Source organism: Gastrolobium bilobum, unplaced genomic scaffold (assembly GCF_033153095.1).
Source record: "Gastrolobium bilobum isolate Gb01-03AN ecotype WA unplaced genomic scaffold, APGP_CSIRO_Gbil_v1 utg27012, whole genome shotgun sequence".
NCBI lineage: Eukaryota > Viridiplantae > Streptophyta > Magnoliopsida > Fabales > Fabaceae > Gastrolobium > Gastrolobium bilobum.
The window spans coordinates 124,830-140,328 of NW_026895143.1; the positions used below are offsets into that span (position 1 = coordinate 124,830).

At 38.4% G+C, this 15,499-nt stretch overlaps 1 protein-coding gene across 1 annotated transcript; it reads left to right on the top strand.

Moving 5' to 3' along the window:
- Positions 1 to 3,760: 3,760 nt before the first annotated feature.
- Positions 3,761 to 6,133, top strand: LOC133294993 (uncharacterized). The gene is made up of 2 exons (XM_061493795.1): positions 3,761 to 3,914; positions 5,637 to 6,133. Exon 2 carries the CDS (start codon positions 5,652 to 5,654, stop codon positions 5,964 to 5,966), a length of 315 nt encoding a protein of 104 aa, XP_061349779.1. The 5' UTR covers positions 3,761 to 3,914; positions 5,637 to 5,651; the 3' UTR covers positions 5,967 to 6,133.
- Positions 6,134 to 15,499: the final 9,366 nt, after the last annotated feature.

Below are 15,499 nucleotides of genomic sequence, written 5' to 3' on the forward strand. Positions count from 1 at the left end.
TGTCGTTTTATTCCCAAGTCGGTGATGATCTGGCAGCTTCTGAAAAAGTTACCTTTGGGCTTGCTGTACATCATATTGACTTCATTTGCTGCATCTGAATTGGGCCCAAAGCTTGCTTGGCCTGATTCCTTTATTCCAACCCAATTGTTATGTGTTTTAATTTCCCATGTCCTTGTGCTGCAACCTAGTTCCTATATTTTTATTATGTGGATTTCAACACCCTTTTTTCCCTGCAAAACATCTTATTAAAATTTAAAAAGAACATGAGTACTAACTTATCCTAATTCTAATAATTGAAATACGAAATTTAAAATTGCAATAAATTAAAATACTGAAATTAAAAAGCGTATAATTTAAAAACTTCCTAATTAAACTTTGGGCTGCCTCCCAAAAGCGCTTGTGTTATAGTCTTCAGCCTGACTTTTTCCTCATTGGATTCAACTTGGCTCAGTCAAGGAGATAATGGTTGTGTCCTTGATATTTTGATCTCCCCAATAATGCTTCAGCCTTTGTCTATTAACCTTAAATGTGCTCCTATCTTTTTCATTCATAATTTCAATAGCTCGATAGGGATACACATGTGCCACTTTAAAGGGTCTTGTCCACTTTAAAGGGATACAGATGTTCAAATTACTTGCTGCAAAAATGACTTCCTTCATCACTTATGATTGCTCTTGGTGTGCCAAACCTTGTGAAGATATTCTTTTTGAGAAACTTCCAAACCGCTTTGGAGTCATTGGTGGGTAATGCTGTTGCTTCTACCCATTTAGAGACGTAGTCCATTGCCACCAAGATATATTGATTCCGAAATGAAGGTGGGAATGGTCCCATGAAATCCAGCCCCCAAACGTCAAATAGTTCAACTTCCAAGATAGGATTGAGAGGCATTTCATGTCTCTTTGATACATTTCCAGTTCTTTGGCACCTATCACAACTTGAAACAAAAACATGTGAGTTCTTAAATAAAGAGGGCCAGTAAAAACCTGATTGCAGCACCTTTGCTGCTGTTCTGACTCCAGCATAGTGGCCACCATAGGGAGACGAGTGACAATGTTCAAGTATAGATTGCATCTCCTCTTCCGGCACACATCTTCTTAAGATTTGATCTGGGCATCTCTTAAATAAGTATGGTTCATCCCAAAGATAGTACTTACAGTCATGGATGAACCTCTTCCTTTACTGTGAGTTCTTATGATTTGGCATTATTCCACTCACCAGAAAGTTTGCTACATCAGCGTACCATGGTGTTATAGCATAGTCAATAGCAAACAGCTGTTCATCTGGGAATTCATCCTTTACTGGTTCTTCATCAACTTCTGACCTTCCATCATCCAGCCTTGATAGGTGGTCTGCAACTTGGTTCTCTGTACCTTTTTTATCTTTAATCTCCAAATCAAACTCTTGAAGTAAAAGAATCCACCTTATCAATCTTGGCTTTGAGTCCTTTTTGTCCACCAGATATTTGATGGCTGCATGGTCAGTAAAAACAATCACTTTAGCACCAAATAAATAAGATCTAAACTTTTCAAATGCAAAAACAACAGATAAAAGTTCTTTTTCAGTGGCTGTATAATTAAATTGTGCCCCTGTAAGTGTTTTACTAGCATAATAGATAAGATGGAATATCCTATTCTTTCTTTGACCAAGCACTGCACCAATGGCACATTCACTAGCATCACACATGATTTCAAATGGTGAAGTCCAATCGGGTGCAACAATTATGGGTGCTGTAATAAGCTTTTGCTTCAATTCTTCAAATGCTGCCTTGCATTGATCATCAAATATGAATGGGGTGTTCTGCCCTAGCAATCTGCATAGAGGTCTTGAAATTTTTGAGAAGTCCTTGATGAACCTCCTATAGAATCCAGCATGTCCCAAAAAGCTTCTGATTCCTTTGACATTAACAGGTATGGGCAGCTTTTCAATCGCGAATATCTTTGCTCTATCCACTTCTAATCCATCCTTTGATACTTTGTGACCCAAGACTATACCTTCCTTTACCATGAAATGGCATTTCTCCCAATTCAGCACGAGGTTAGTCTCTTCGCATCTCTTGAGTACCTTTGATAAATTCTCAAGACAAGATTCAAATGATTCTCTAAAGACCGAGAAATCATCCATGAATATTTCCACAAAATTCTCCACCATATATGTGAATATTGCCATCATACACCTTTGGAAGGTTGCTGGTGCATTGCATAATCCAAATGGTATTCTTCTAAAGGCAAATGTTCCATATGAGCAAGTAAATGTGGTTTTGTCTTGATCTTATGGTGCTACAGCAATTTGGTTGTAGCCCGAATATCCATCTAAAAAGAAATAGAACTCCTTCCCCGCTAGTCTGTCCAACATTTGGTCAATGAATGGCAAGGGGAAGTGGTCCTTTCTTGTAGCATCATTAAGCTTCCTATAATCCTGGCATATTCTCCATCCGGTCACAGTTCTTGTTGGTATAAGCTCATTTTTCTCATTCTTCACAATTGTGATTCCTCCTTTCTTTGGTACACATTGCACAAGACTTATCCATTGGCTATCTGAAATGGGGTATATTATTCCTGCATCAAGCCATTTAATCACTTCTTTCTTGACAACTTCTTTCATTATAGGATTCAGCCTTCTTTGAGGCTACACAGTGCTGTCGTAGCCTTCCTGCAACAATATTTTATGTGTGCAGAACGTAAGACAGATTCCTTTTATGTCTGTAATGCTCCATCTGAGGGCTCTTTTATGCTCCTTTAATACTAGTAGTAACTGCTTCATTTCTGCATCAGAGAGAAAAGATGAAATAATAACAGGTAAAGTGTTTTCATCTCCTAAATATGCATATTTAAGATGCTGGGGCAGTGGCTTGAGCTCAAGGATTGGAGGTTCTTCTATGGATGGTTTGAGTGTCTTTATCACTCTTTCTCCAAGAGATTCAAAGTGTTTCTCTTTGTATGGCCTTATTGGTTGGGAATCCATCTATGCAAGGCACCCTTTTATTTCCTCTTCATCTTCTGCACATTCCTCTGCTATAGCAACATTCAGTGGTTCTGTTTCTGTTTGCTGCTTGAGTTGCTGTAGCAGAACTGCATCAATGGTGTCTATGCTAGCGCATTCTTCCACTTGTTCAGGATACTTCATGTCTTTGAGTACATTGAATGTAACTTGCTCATCATTGACTCGCATAGTCAGGTCTCTCTTTTCAACATCAATCACTGCTCGTCCAGTGGCTAAGAATGCTCTTCCCAAAATGATGGACACTTCCTTATCGGCTTCAAAGTCAAGAACAATAAAGTCAGCGTGAAAAATGAACTTATCCACTCTTACCAACACATCTTCAATTTTTCTTTCTGGATAAGTTATTGATCTATCAGCCTGATAGTGTATGTCATGTACTATTTTATTCACTAGTTAATTTTTTCATTGAATTTTCAAGCAAGATTTTAAGGAGCTATAAAATTAGCATACTAATGTAAAACGAGAATATTGTAAATGAACATTATTAATAGAAATAAATAAATATTATCAAGGGGGGTTAATATATTATAACGTTAGCATCAAGAGATGAAGAGAAAATGTCTTGTCTCTTCTCCGTAACTTTTTTTGGTCTTGTAATTATGTTGAGTTGATTTTATTTATTACGTGTTATTTTTCAAAAGAGATTCCAAATATTATTAAAATGCCAATGATAAATATAATAAGTTTGTTGCATTTGTTAGTCAGTTATTTTTCAAAAGAGTTTCCATAAATTGTTAAAATGCCAAGTTTTAGGGAAATGACAGCACGTGTAGCAACTAACAATAAGCAATGCGCTCCTCGTAAAGATTCATCGAATCTTGCCCAATCTCTCTCTTTCTCTGTCACTTCCCTTTTCCTCTGCATCCATCACCTGTTTTCCCCAAATTCTAGGTATCAAACTTACAAGATACGAGGTTTGTTTCTTGAATCTAACTTCATTCTTGTATCTATCGATTTTTTTTTCTCAGTTTCTCTTCATTTACGCATGTAACTTTCTGATTCAATCGAAACCCATTTGCGAATTTTTCTCAATTTCAATGTTGTTTACTCAGATCCCATCATGGCTGAGCGTTTGATTGTTGCTTGTGTGATGTTGAGGTTGTGGGCCGTTGGTTTCGTGGTTTGTCGATCACTACTACTACAATGATTTGGGTTCTGGGACTTGCATTTTTTTGTCCAATTCCTCGAGATTCAAATCAAGTTTTAATTTTCCAGCTTTGTTTTAGATTTTGTATTTTGTGTTATATTGATGCGTGGAATAGTTTGATTTTATGTGGCGGAATGAGTGGAGAGCTTTCAGGACTTCAGGATTTGTGAATGCAAAGTTGGGGTATAGAATAAGTAAACGCTTAGGGAAAATCTGGGGGGGGGGGGGGGGGGGTAGAAAATGAAGGCTAAGTTGAGAGCATCTTGGTTTCTCATAAGCAAGAATTATGAAGTAATTGATATTGCAGATGTAGTTTTCCATGTAGGGGAAGAAACAGAATGCATTGTACAGGTCTTTTTTCTTTTTCTTTTTTGGCTTTGTTTATGAGTCACCTATAAGGTTGGTCATCAATCATTAAACTAATTTTTGGCTCATCAACATCTGAACCTGTCTCTTTTCAAGAATCATTAACCTTTTGGTTGCCACTTTTCTTCCAATCGCCCCCTCGCACCCTGTCTTCCATTACTGTTCAAAACCATTTGAATGCAACCTATATATGTTGGAGGTTATTTATTGTTTGAGATAGAAGTTATCTAAATTGCTTCTTCTGGATGAGCTGCGGAAGAGGAAAGAATCTGATGAACATTCTTGTATTGACAATCTGACCTTGTGGTTAAAAAATAGCATGCCATTATCTGAGTCCATGATTAATCATCCTGTATAGAAAGTCTTCTGGTGGGTTCGGGGAGGACTGGCTTTATTGTCTTTTTAAAATGTCTAAAAAATTTTCTGAGATGTCCAGACATGAGGCCCAATGTTGTTATGCTCTTTGACATAATGACGTATGTAATTCTGTAAGGGAAAAGCAATAAGATAATGATAATCATCATATTTGATGCTACATTCTTTTTCTATGTATGAGAAATATGCTGAAAAAGGGAGTGTTGACAATGCATTCTATTGAGGAGAAGGGAGTGCCTAATTTGTTGCTAAAACAAAAGAAATTGACAAAAAAAAAAAAAAAAAAGTAGTGCATGCTATTAATGGGTTATCTTACTTTCGTTATCAGAATGTTCTTGAGTTTATATCCCAGAGTTTAATATGTGATGCTTACTTTCAATGAAGGACAGATAACTATTTAGTAAAGATAAGGATGAAATAATGTGATGGTATTTGCAATAAACACAATAGTATGCTTATAAGATTACAGTGTTTGAGGTTAGTTGCTCAATCTATTTTCACTTTTAGATTATGTGTCTAATACCTAACCTAGTTGATAATTTGCTAATACAAAAGAGGTGAATTTTGGAGTAAGGAAGCTTCATTGTGTGGTACTCTTTTAATGTCTGGTATTCAATTTAGCTAAAATCTTTCAAGCATGATGTTTCGAGTTTGATGTGAGAATCAATGCTTGTTAAAAAATTTAATCATGTCTTTTCTTTGTTTACTAATACTCAAATCTTATTTCTGAAACAAACTGCTGCTGAAGGTTGCAAGAGCCACAATGAGTCTGGCATGTCTTGTGTGCCACAGCGTGGATAGTCCATCACCATCACACTCTTTCAGGAGTTACTCTGTTTCAAGTTCAGAAAACCAAGGAAGATGTTATGCTGTAGCAACCTGCTTAACCAGGAAACTTTCTCTTCCACCACATACAGTACACTCTTTTCTTGCATCTTCATCGTCCAAAGTCACCCCACAACCTCCTGTTTCAAGTAACAACGAGATACCTAGTACACCACGGCTTGTACGAAGTCATGCTGTAACGAGAGACCAAGTCAGAGATTGGAATTTTGATGAAGTTGTAATGGAGCACTAGTCCAAAATGTAAGATAAAGACTAGGGAATTTTCTTGTGGGATAGTTTAGAGTATGCTACTGCAATCTTGCCCCTTTAAATTTTGTTATGGGTGCAATTAATCACTTTCTCCAGTTTTCTTGTAAGAATTCCAGCATTTGTAGCCATCAAGAATTTTTAAGGCTAGATTCTATTTGATTTGCCATTTTCCTTTTGGTTCACTACTGCAATTTAAAAACAAAAAATATTCATCTAAAAGTTTACATTGAACATAGACTACTAAAGAAACCCACCAACACATTTTTGCAAGAAGAAATTGTTTATTTTGGATTTTTTTTTTATTTTTTTCTGGCACTCTTACAATAGTACTATTCTATTGCTTATATTTATCAACCATCGAGGAAGTTTTGTAATTACATGAAATATACTATGTTTTCTGGATAAGTAAAATTAACAAATATAAGTTAAAGATAAATATTTAAAATTATAAACGAAATAAATATACATAATTAATTTAACTATAATTTAAAAGGGATACCAAAAAACCAAAAAAACAAAAAACCAAAAAAAAAAAACTATAATTTAAAAAGAATAGATAAAAAAAAAAAGATATGTATAAATTTAAAAAATTTAAAAATGACATGTATTAATTTTAATTAAAAATGACTAAAAATTAAATTATACTTAAGATAATATTTTCAGAATATAATACATGTTACTTTATTCACCTTGAAAGGCTGAACTTCAAAACTAAAATTTAGTAGTTGTACTTGGATGAGAATCTGTGCTGTGAGAATTTAAAACACAAAAGATTAGAATTTCAATTGCAGGAATTTAAAATCTATCCATCTCTTTTCGCGTCTGATTCTTCCTCTCGCTTTTCAGGTCAGCACAGGAGATGGTGGTGAAATTCTTTCTCTTCTACATGATTTTTACAGCGAGTTATCATGTCTTTTTTTTTTTTTTTTTTTGGTAATAAGACTTATCATGTTTTTAATGAGTGACAATGTGAATTGTGTGGATTTTAAAATTTAAAATTTAAAATTTCACATAACATTTTTTTTTGGATACTAACATTTTTTTAATTTAAAATTTTACAAGATTTTCCCACGTGAAAATTGTGTGTTTAATATTAAATAAGTAAAGTTCTATTTCATTAAGTTGTTAATTTCTTTCACTTTTAGTGATATACAAAAACTTTGATTCTGAAGGGTATTTTAATCGCATTATTTTAATGATCAGAATATTAAAGAACAACTCCGCTTTAAAAAAACCAATTATATGGATCAGAATTCAGAACCATCAAATGGAGGTAGAACCATATGCACAAATTGGGCATGTTTGACTACTGTTTTTATAAATAATTTTTTGATTTTTTAAAAAAAGGTAAATTTTTTTTGATAAGACTTGTTTTGTAGAAGTAATTCTAAAGATTATAATTATTTAAAAAATATTTAGAGAAAGTTATTTTTATTTTGTGTTTTGATTTTTAACTTTCAAAATAAAAAAACACAGAAAACACATATTTCATTAATTATTCTACAAAATAATTTTAAGGATAAAAAAAACACATAACACAATGAAACAGATCCCGCGGTTCTTGGTTTTCAATTCTGTTACCATTCATGGCATGAGTATCTTTAAAACGTTACTCTACTCTGAGTTGGAACGAGGCAAACTCTTCAGCAAGATCTTATACCTGCATTATCACCGGAAAAAATGATGAAGATCACATTAATGAAAACACCGGTGATAGGAATGAGATCATATCTAGGGTTGAAGGAAATAGAAATGAGATCCTATCTAGGGTTGAAGGAAAAGTTCAAAAAGTTACAGAAAAGAAAGAAAGAAAAGAATCTAGCAACTTATTACTTGTTGTTATACAACTTATATATGTGTTGAGATATATGATCCCACGTTGGTTATATGAGCAACTAATGTGGAGTTTATAAGGCCTTGGACACTCTCACCCTTTGAGCTAGCTTTTGGGGTGGTATATCCCAAGGTTCTTTACATGGTATCAGAGCTTGAGTGACCATAAGGTCGCGAGTTCGATCCTCACCGCCCCCCACTTGTGGAATTAAATAAAAAAAAGCACAAAAGATAAACTAAAAATTGGGCCTGTGCAATATCCACACTTCAAGCCCAAAGGGCTCTTGTGTGAGGGGGTGTGTTACAGAATAATATAAATCATTAAAAAGGCCCTCACCCAACACCTTAAGATTTTGGGTTGAAGTGATTCTTTACATGGTATCAGAGCCTCGCCGCCCCCCATATTCTCTTGTGGACTTTCTTAGCACAGGTAGGCTGGGTCTGTTGCATCTTCCACTCTTCAAGCCCAATGGGCTGCGTGTTGAGATATATAGTCCCGCATTGGTTGTATGTGCAACTAATGTGGAGTTTATAAGGCCTTTAGGCCTTGGGCACTCCCACTCTTTGAGCTAGCTTTTGGGGTGGTGTATCCCAAGGTTCTACACCACCCCAAAAGCTAGCTCAAAGGGTGGGAGTGCCCAAGGCCTTATAAACTCCACATTAGTTGCTCATACAACCAATGTGGGACCATATATCTCAACACGCCCCCTCACACGAGAGCCCACTGGATTTGAAGGGTGGACAATGCACTGGCCCAACTACCTGTGCGAAGAAAGAAATTTCACCGGAAAGAAAGTGGGGGCGGCGAGATTTGAACCCAGGACCAGGACACGAGGCTCTGATACCATGTTAAGAACCTTGGGATACACCACCTCAAAAGCTAGCTCAAAGGGTGGGAGTGCCCAAGGCCTTATAAACTCCACATTAATTGTTCATACAACCAATGTGGGACTATATATTTCTCAACAATATGTAAGTTATCAACTTACATGGTGATCAGACCAAATACAATATGGGCTGGCCAAAGTATATCGGGCCTAATCACACACGGTTGATGAAGATGTTCTGCTCCTTGGGTTGGAGGTTATTTGTGATGATAAGTTTGCTCTGGACCTTTGTTGATGCGATAGTTGAGACTGGATGGGGAGTACCTGCAATGACACTCTGATGCTTAAGTCAGTATCAGTTGTAGGTGTATGTGTATTCTTATTGAGATTAGATTATTCTATCTGGGCATGTACCCTCTGTTTATATAGCAGATCTGATGCTGCCTTCAGAAGGCGGTATGACTTCTGATTGGCCATTCATAGGCTGTAAGTTTAGCTATAGCCTTGTATCTTAATGCCAGGCTATCTTAATAAAGTAGCGGTGAGCTGGTGCTGTCCTCTGTTTATTAGTACAAAGGTGTGGTGGGTTCGTATTAGTTCTTAAGATAGCTTCCTTACTTCTGAAGTTTATGCCAAAGGGCGATTTCATGCGCGATGGGGACATCGCGTCGCGTCATCCGGGATGGTGTCCATCGCGCTTAGTTCTGGGCCCTTTTGAGATTGGGCTTCGTTGTATGTCTTTGGGCCTTTAATGGGCCTACTATATTTTATCCAGATCAGTTGCTCCCTAGCTTACAGTTCTGACATGTGGCAAAACTGTGAGGTATATATATATGTGTTTGTGCACGATAGATTTTTTTTTGGGCGCGATCATTTGATGCCGCAATGATCATGTTGAAGAGTTATCATAATTTAGCCGCTTAAAAACAGTTGATTAGATGTTAACTGTCAGAAGCATTTAATGCTGCCGCAATTATGTGGGTGTTTAATGACAAGCGTGGGCTGTTTTGAAGAGTAAACATTTTACCTTCTCCCCACGTGTCCCTTTTAATCCGTTTTACTCAACACGTTTTTATCCTTTTGGGTAGCCATTTGGTAAAGATTTCATATTTGTACTGAGCTATTCGGTTTGGAGGGAAAACACTTCATCGTGACTGTAAGAGATCCTTCTTTCCTTAGCACTCATTTGCTTCCTTTGCTCTTCCGGTGTTGACACGTCCTGCTCTTGGTTAGTTTATCTGAAGTATAAATCTCAGGTATGCTCTTCATCCTATTTTTACTACTTTGTCTGTTTTATATTTTACTTTGAGCTTGGGATATGTCTGATAATCGCAAATTTGTGAATTTTATCAGATTATCCGAGCGGTGTGGCTCATCCAGTCCCCCATCTAGGTCGTTACCTAGGTCGAGGTCATTTGGAACTGGGGAAGCATGGCTTGCTGACAAGTGTGTCGCTCCCTGGAAGAAAGTAATCATAAATGATAATCGTACGCCTTCTGTTTGACAGTTTGAATTTGGTTCGTCTTCGCGAAAACCTAATCGTGAAAACGCGAAAACTCTTTCTCAACAAAGTTCATCTCTTTTTCCTCCAATTTCCCTTAAAATGACTGGTCCCATTATGATTTCGAATGACTCTTCGTCAAGTTCTGATTGTAGTTATAGGTCTGTAAATACAGTAAATCCTGAATTATCCCCTTCAATTTCATTGTGTGATACCTCTTCTCCTATTGCGCGAGATCCTTGTGGTCAAAGGAGTCCAAGTGCCTTGCCCTTAAATGTAATATACCCAGCAGGATATCCTTATAAGAAAAGGAATTTTGACAATTATAAATCTGCATTTGCTGTCTCTTCTTCTTCTTCTGCTTCTACTGATTACTCCTCTTCTAAATCAGATTTCGTTTCGCCTAAAATTAAAGAGATCATGGCAAGGCGCGGTACTGGAAAAAAGCAAAAGCTAAATCCTGCTACAAAGAAAAAAGCTGTACAGACTAATCCTGAGGCGAAGAAGAAAGCGTTCAAATTGGTCCTGATGAATCCCCGATCAAGCATAATCTTCGGGATGAGGAATCCCTGAACTGGGTAGCGGATACTGTATTGGATACCGCTTCCATTTATAGCTCTCCAGAAGAATTGGCACAATTAAAGGTTGCCATCCACATCACCCCTGACAAAGCTTTTGATGACCAGTGGGAAATAGATGTCGTCCCTTTAAACGAACGCGTTTGTTCAGCGCGCGCTGAGGGATCTTCTAGGCATTACATGATGATGTATGCCCACTTTTTTCTATCACTAGGAGTTCGTCTGCCGTTCTCCTCATTTGTTTGTAGGTTGTTAGCGCACATAAACGTGGCGCCTTCACAATTGACGCCCAACGCCTGGGGTTTTATACGAGTGTACGAGATGGTGTGTCAGGCATACAATTTGTTTCAATCTCCAAAGTCTTTTTTGTTTCTGTTTAACGTGATGGGGCCACATTCCAGTTGGGTCTGTCTCAGAGGGAAGGATAAGTGAAAATTCTGCTCTTCCTATCAAAGGAAGGGGCACAAGTGGTCTACGGACTATTTTAAGATTTTACCCACCGCAGATTCCCGACCATTTTTCTTGAATAGAGAAGACAATTTTCCTGTTTTTCCATTATACTGGACCCAACAACCATTACAGGATCAAAATTGAGTTATAACTTTGATGACCTGAGTGATCTTGAACAACACATGGTGACTACTTTATGTAACATCGTGCGTGAAGCATCAGATGATTCGGGTTACTTAAGCACGTATACAATTTTGAATGAATATACTGACGACGATATTCGAGCCTTTTTGGGTAATTTAACTTTTATTTGTTGTAGTGTTATGTGAAAGAATTATTTATCTGATCGCGCTTTTGTATATGTCTAACGCGAACTCTTTGATTTGTCACAGATAGTTTAATGGCGGCTTCGCTAACTAGATTGCAGAAGATAGCGATGATGCGAGGTGCTGGAGATGCCGGCCCTTCTAATCCCAATGCGCCCCCTAGTGTTTCTGCGGCTGCTGCTGAATCGAGTGAGGGTACTACTGCGCGAATGAAATCACCTGGTCCTCCTACTGCAGCTGCCCATAGTGCCTCTCCTTCAACGAAAGAAGCAGGGAACTCCCCGCGGGGACAGAAGAGGAAAATCATCGAGGGTGACGTGGGATTCCCAGAATTAATTTATATTGGGGAAGGCTAGAACTTTGACGCAGATATGTATGCGAAGGGGAAAAGATAGGTCCCCGTATTGAAGAACTCCCAATGGATAAGTGGCTGTCGACCGTTGGGAAATGAGCATTGCCAACCGGTTCATCATGTCTGTTCCTGGTAAGTATTTATTATTTGTGTTACATGTTTAAAAACTTGGTTTCAACCATTTTAAGGTATCATTTTCTTTGTGGCAGGATCAGTTGGCTATCTGAAGGAGCGTATTGTGGATCTAATGGGTGAACTCTTCCTCCAGATTACCGATTTTGAAGAAAAGCTTAAGAAGGCTGAAGACGAGATGACGAAGGTAAAGCAGGAATTAAAAGAGGTAAAAACAAATAATGACAAACTGAAGACGAAAAAAACCAATCTGTCAAAGCGTGTCATGGAGCAGGAAGGGAATGTTGATTCGTGGGAGGAAGAAAAGGCTTACTTGAACAACGAAGTCGCAAAATTTCAAGGTTTATTTGAAAAGGAAGCTGAGGGGACTTATACAAATATCATTAAGCAAGTGCGTATCTTTAACCCCACGGTCATGTTGGACAATGTCTATTACCTCTACTATGTTAAGAATGGTCAATTAATGACCTTGAATGACAACGACGAAGAAGTTCTAGTAGATTTAGTCAGCGCGATGGATACGGAGACCATCGCGCCATCTGTGCAAGAGCTGAAAGAAACTGACCTTGAAGGTCGAGGCATGTGAGAGGGAAAAACAAAATTTTTCGAGCGGAATAACACATACCATATCAAGAAACATGCTTTAGGGCATGGATGTTACCTTGTTTGCTTTCCAAAACTTGAGGATGATAAAGATGAGGCTTGAAGATGCAAGCCCTCTAATGTTGATCCACACCACCCTTTGTCAAGACGGAAGAACTCTTCTTCAAGGCCACCAATGGAGACAAGCTATGCGCCAAATATGTGAAGGAGGAGGCTAAGTGCTTGGTCGAACCGAGAGTTGCTCGGGAATATTTCTTTCAGAGAGCAAGAGTGTAGATTAGTAATCAGGATTGCCAACCGGAGCAATCTACTCTGACTAAGAGCAACCCTCTTCAACTATACGCAAGCGTACGTGTCAAGCAATATAGGGTATTATAGCCCCAGATTTATCGTCCTCAGGGAGCAGTTGTGAAGTAAGAAGCGCTAAAGGAAACTTAATTTGTAAAATGGAGCAATAAAGGGAATCACTATTCTCAGCTAAGCTTCACAAAGAGCAATCTCTGAGCAGCTAGTTAAACAATGTTAACCATTCTGAACCAGATGAGAGCAGTGAATGACTTAGCATGGTCATCGAATAAAATGGCATCAATTGAAGTAACTTTAAGAGCAGTCAACGAAATGAAAGTAAGATCATCAGTTAGTAAAACACAGTTCAGTTATCGTGAGGAAAAGGTTGTGATAGGAATTGAGTTAAGATTAATTTCAGAAAGAAAAAGATCAAGTAGGTGTTACGGGTTCCATGTTTTCATCCCTTTGGTTAACCCTGCCTGGTAGCATATTTTACAAGTGGATTTTGCTCCTTCCCTTGTTTTGCTATAGGTAAGCAGAGGGTAAGGCCTTACTCTCCACGTTACTCCATAGTACTTGGAGTTATATGCAAGGAAACCATGCTGCCTTCTCAAAAGAGCATGGATTCACATGGCAGTGCTCCCCATTCCAGGTGTTTATCCCTCCTTTCTTCAGGCTAAACTACCCCAGGATTTTGAGAATGCTCCACACGCCTTTGTCAGTGTTTCATCAACCGAGTGGTCCCGGGATGAGGTTGCCAGCCCAAAGGGTTTCACAAAATCAATAAATTAAACCAAAGAGCAACTCAAAATTCATTTATAAAATATGTGTTCCTTACAAAGCTATCCTAAGACAAAAGGGATTACTTCTATGGAACCCTCACCTACTTAGAGGAAGTTAGCTCCTAGTGAGCATTTTTACAAAGAAATAGGAAAACAAAGAGACAACCGGTCCTAGGATGGGTGCTGATTCTTCCTCTCTATGAGGATTGCTTGTTCCTTTTATAGGGTTCTTCATTTGATCTCCATTGTTCCTTTCATCAAGGGTTGCGCTTTGTCTAAATCCTCTCCAATGGTAGCTTTGCTTCTTGCCAGCTTGGCCTTAAATGGAAGTGGTCCCCCTTGCTTTTGGCTCCCTTTGTGAGTAGGAGTATCGGATTCAGGTCAGCACCTCCACCTTCTCTGCTGTAGCTGATGTGGCGGCTCCCCATTGCTCAGCTTCTTTGCTTTCGTACTGTAGCAGAGGCAGCACCTCCACCTTCTCTGCTGTAGCTGACGTGGCGGCTCCCCATTGCTCAGCTTCTTTGCTTTCGTACTGTAGCAGAGGCAGCACCTCCACCTTCTCTGCTGTAGCTGACGTGGCGGCTCCCCATTGCTTCCTTTGACTGCTGTTGTACTATAGCAAACTTTTTTTTCCTTTCTGCGCAACACTCCTTCTCTCTTCATTTTGTGGTTCCTTTTGATGGGCCTTAGGTGTCCTGAACAAAGCAAACTAACCCAATAGTTATATGTGAAAAAGATAATGTTAAATTTGCTCCAGGTCTACCTTAATTCCCACTTTCGGCATTGCTCTGGTCCACTATTCAAAACAGTTGCTCTATATGAAAAGAAGAAGGTTGGAGGGAGTGATTTATAACCAAAACATGGGTTTTGTGGAACAATTTACACTTAATGGGCCTCAACTCTTGAGGACTATCAACACCCCAAAACTAGATATTACTCGTCCCGAGTAATCCTTCACAACCAACAGTCTTCTTGTGGCAGGGTAATGCTCCTTGAGATTATCGATGAAGAGTTAACTTAACTCCTTTCATTGCTTCATTAGAGCACTCATCTGACTTGTGAGTTTCACCAGCTTTATTGTGTGTGTGAATTCTTCCACTCTTTTAGTCAGTTTCCCACAGAGTTTCTTACAGATTGAACTTTTTGGCTTGATTTCTTCTCTTACTTTCTAGCTCCCTTCTCTATTTCGTTCTTTTCAGGTCTTTTAACTGGAAGTCAATTACCCTTGTCTCTGCATAGGGCTGACATTCAACAACATGCTCTTTGAGCGGCTCTTGCTCTCACCTTGATGACTTGAGCTCTTTGAGCGAAATTTTTGGAGCAGAGGAGCTGACCCTTTTTTTTTTTAAACCAAAGAGGGGCAGAGTAATTTTACTTAAACAACCTGAAGTTCTTTCCTTGGAAACTCAATAAGTCCACTGAATAACAGAGTGTCCGATTTTTGGAGTGCTGCTTTTTATGCATGGTGTTGCTCCAAATCAGAGTGATGCCCTATGTTGCTTTGTTAGAAACTGAAAACTCTTTAGGACATCTCAAGGAGCAGAATCGATTTAAACAAGTTAAAAAGGATAGGGAACGAATGAACCTGGGGTCGCCGTAGCGACCCTTAATGCTCTCCAGTTTCTTGTATTGCTCCGCTAAACGAAGCATTTGTTATTGCTTCTGGAGGGAAGACATTTGGAAACGGTGGATATGGAGTTTGTCCCTTGAGTTTTTCTCCCCAGTTACTGGCGAAGATTTGATCCCGAGCTCGGTAGTACAATCGAAGTTGAATTTCCTCCTCTTTGCTTTTCATCAATTCATCTTTCAAGAGCCCGATCTCCTCCTTCCAGTCCTTCCTGCTT

What these genes read in the sequence shown, in the direction of transcription:
- LOC133294993 (XM_061493795.1), top strand. Translation starts at nt 5,652, where the DNA reads ATGAGTCTGGCATGTCTTGTGTGCCACAGCGTGGATAGTCCATCACCA.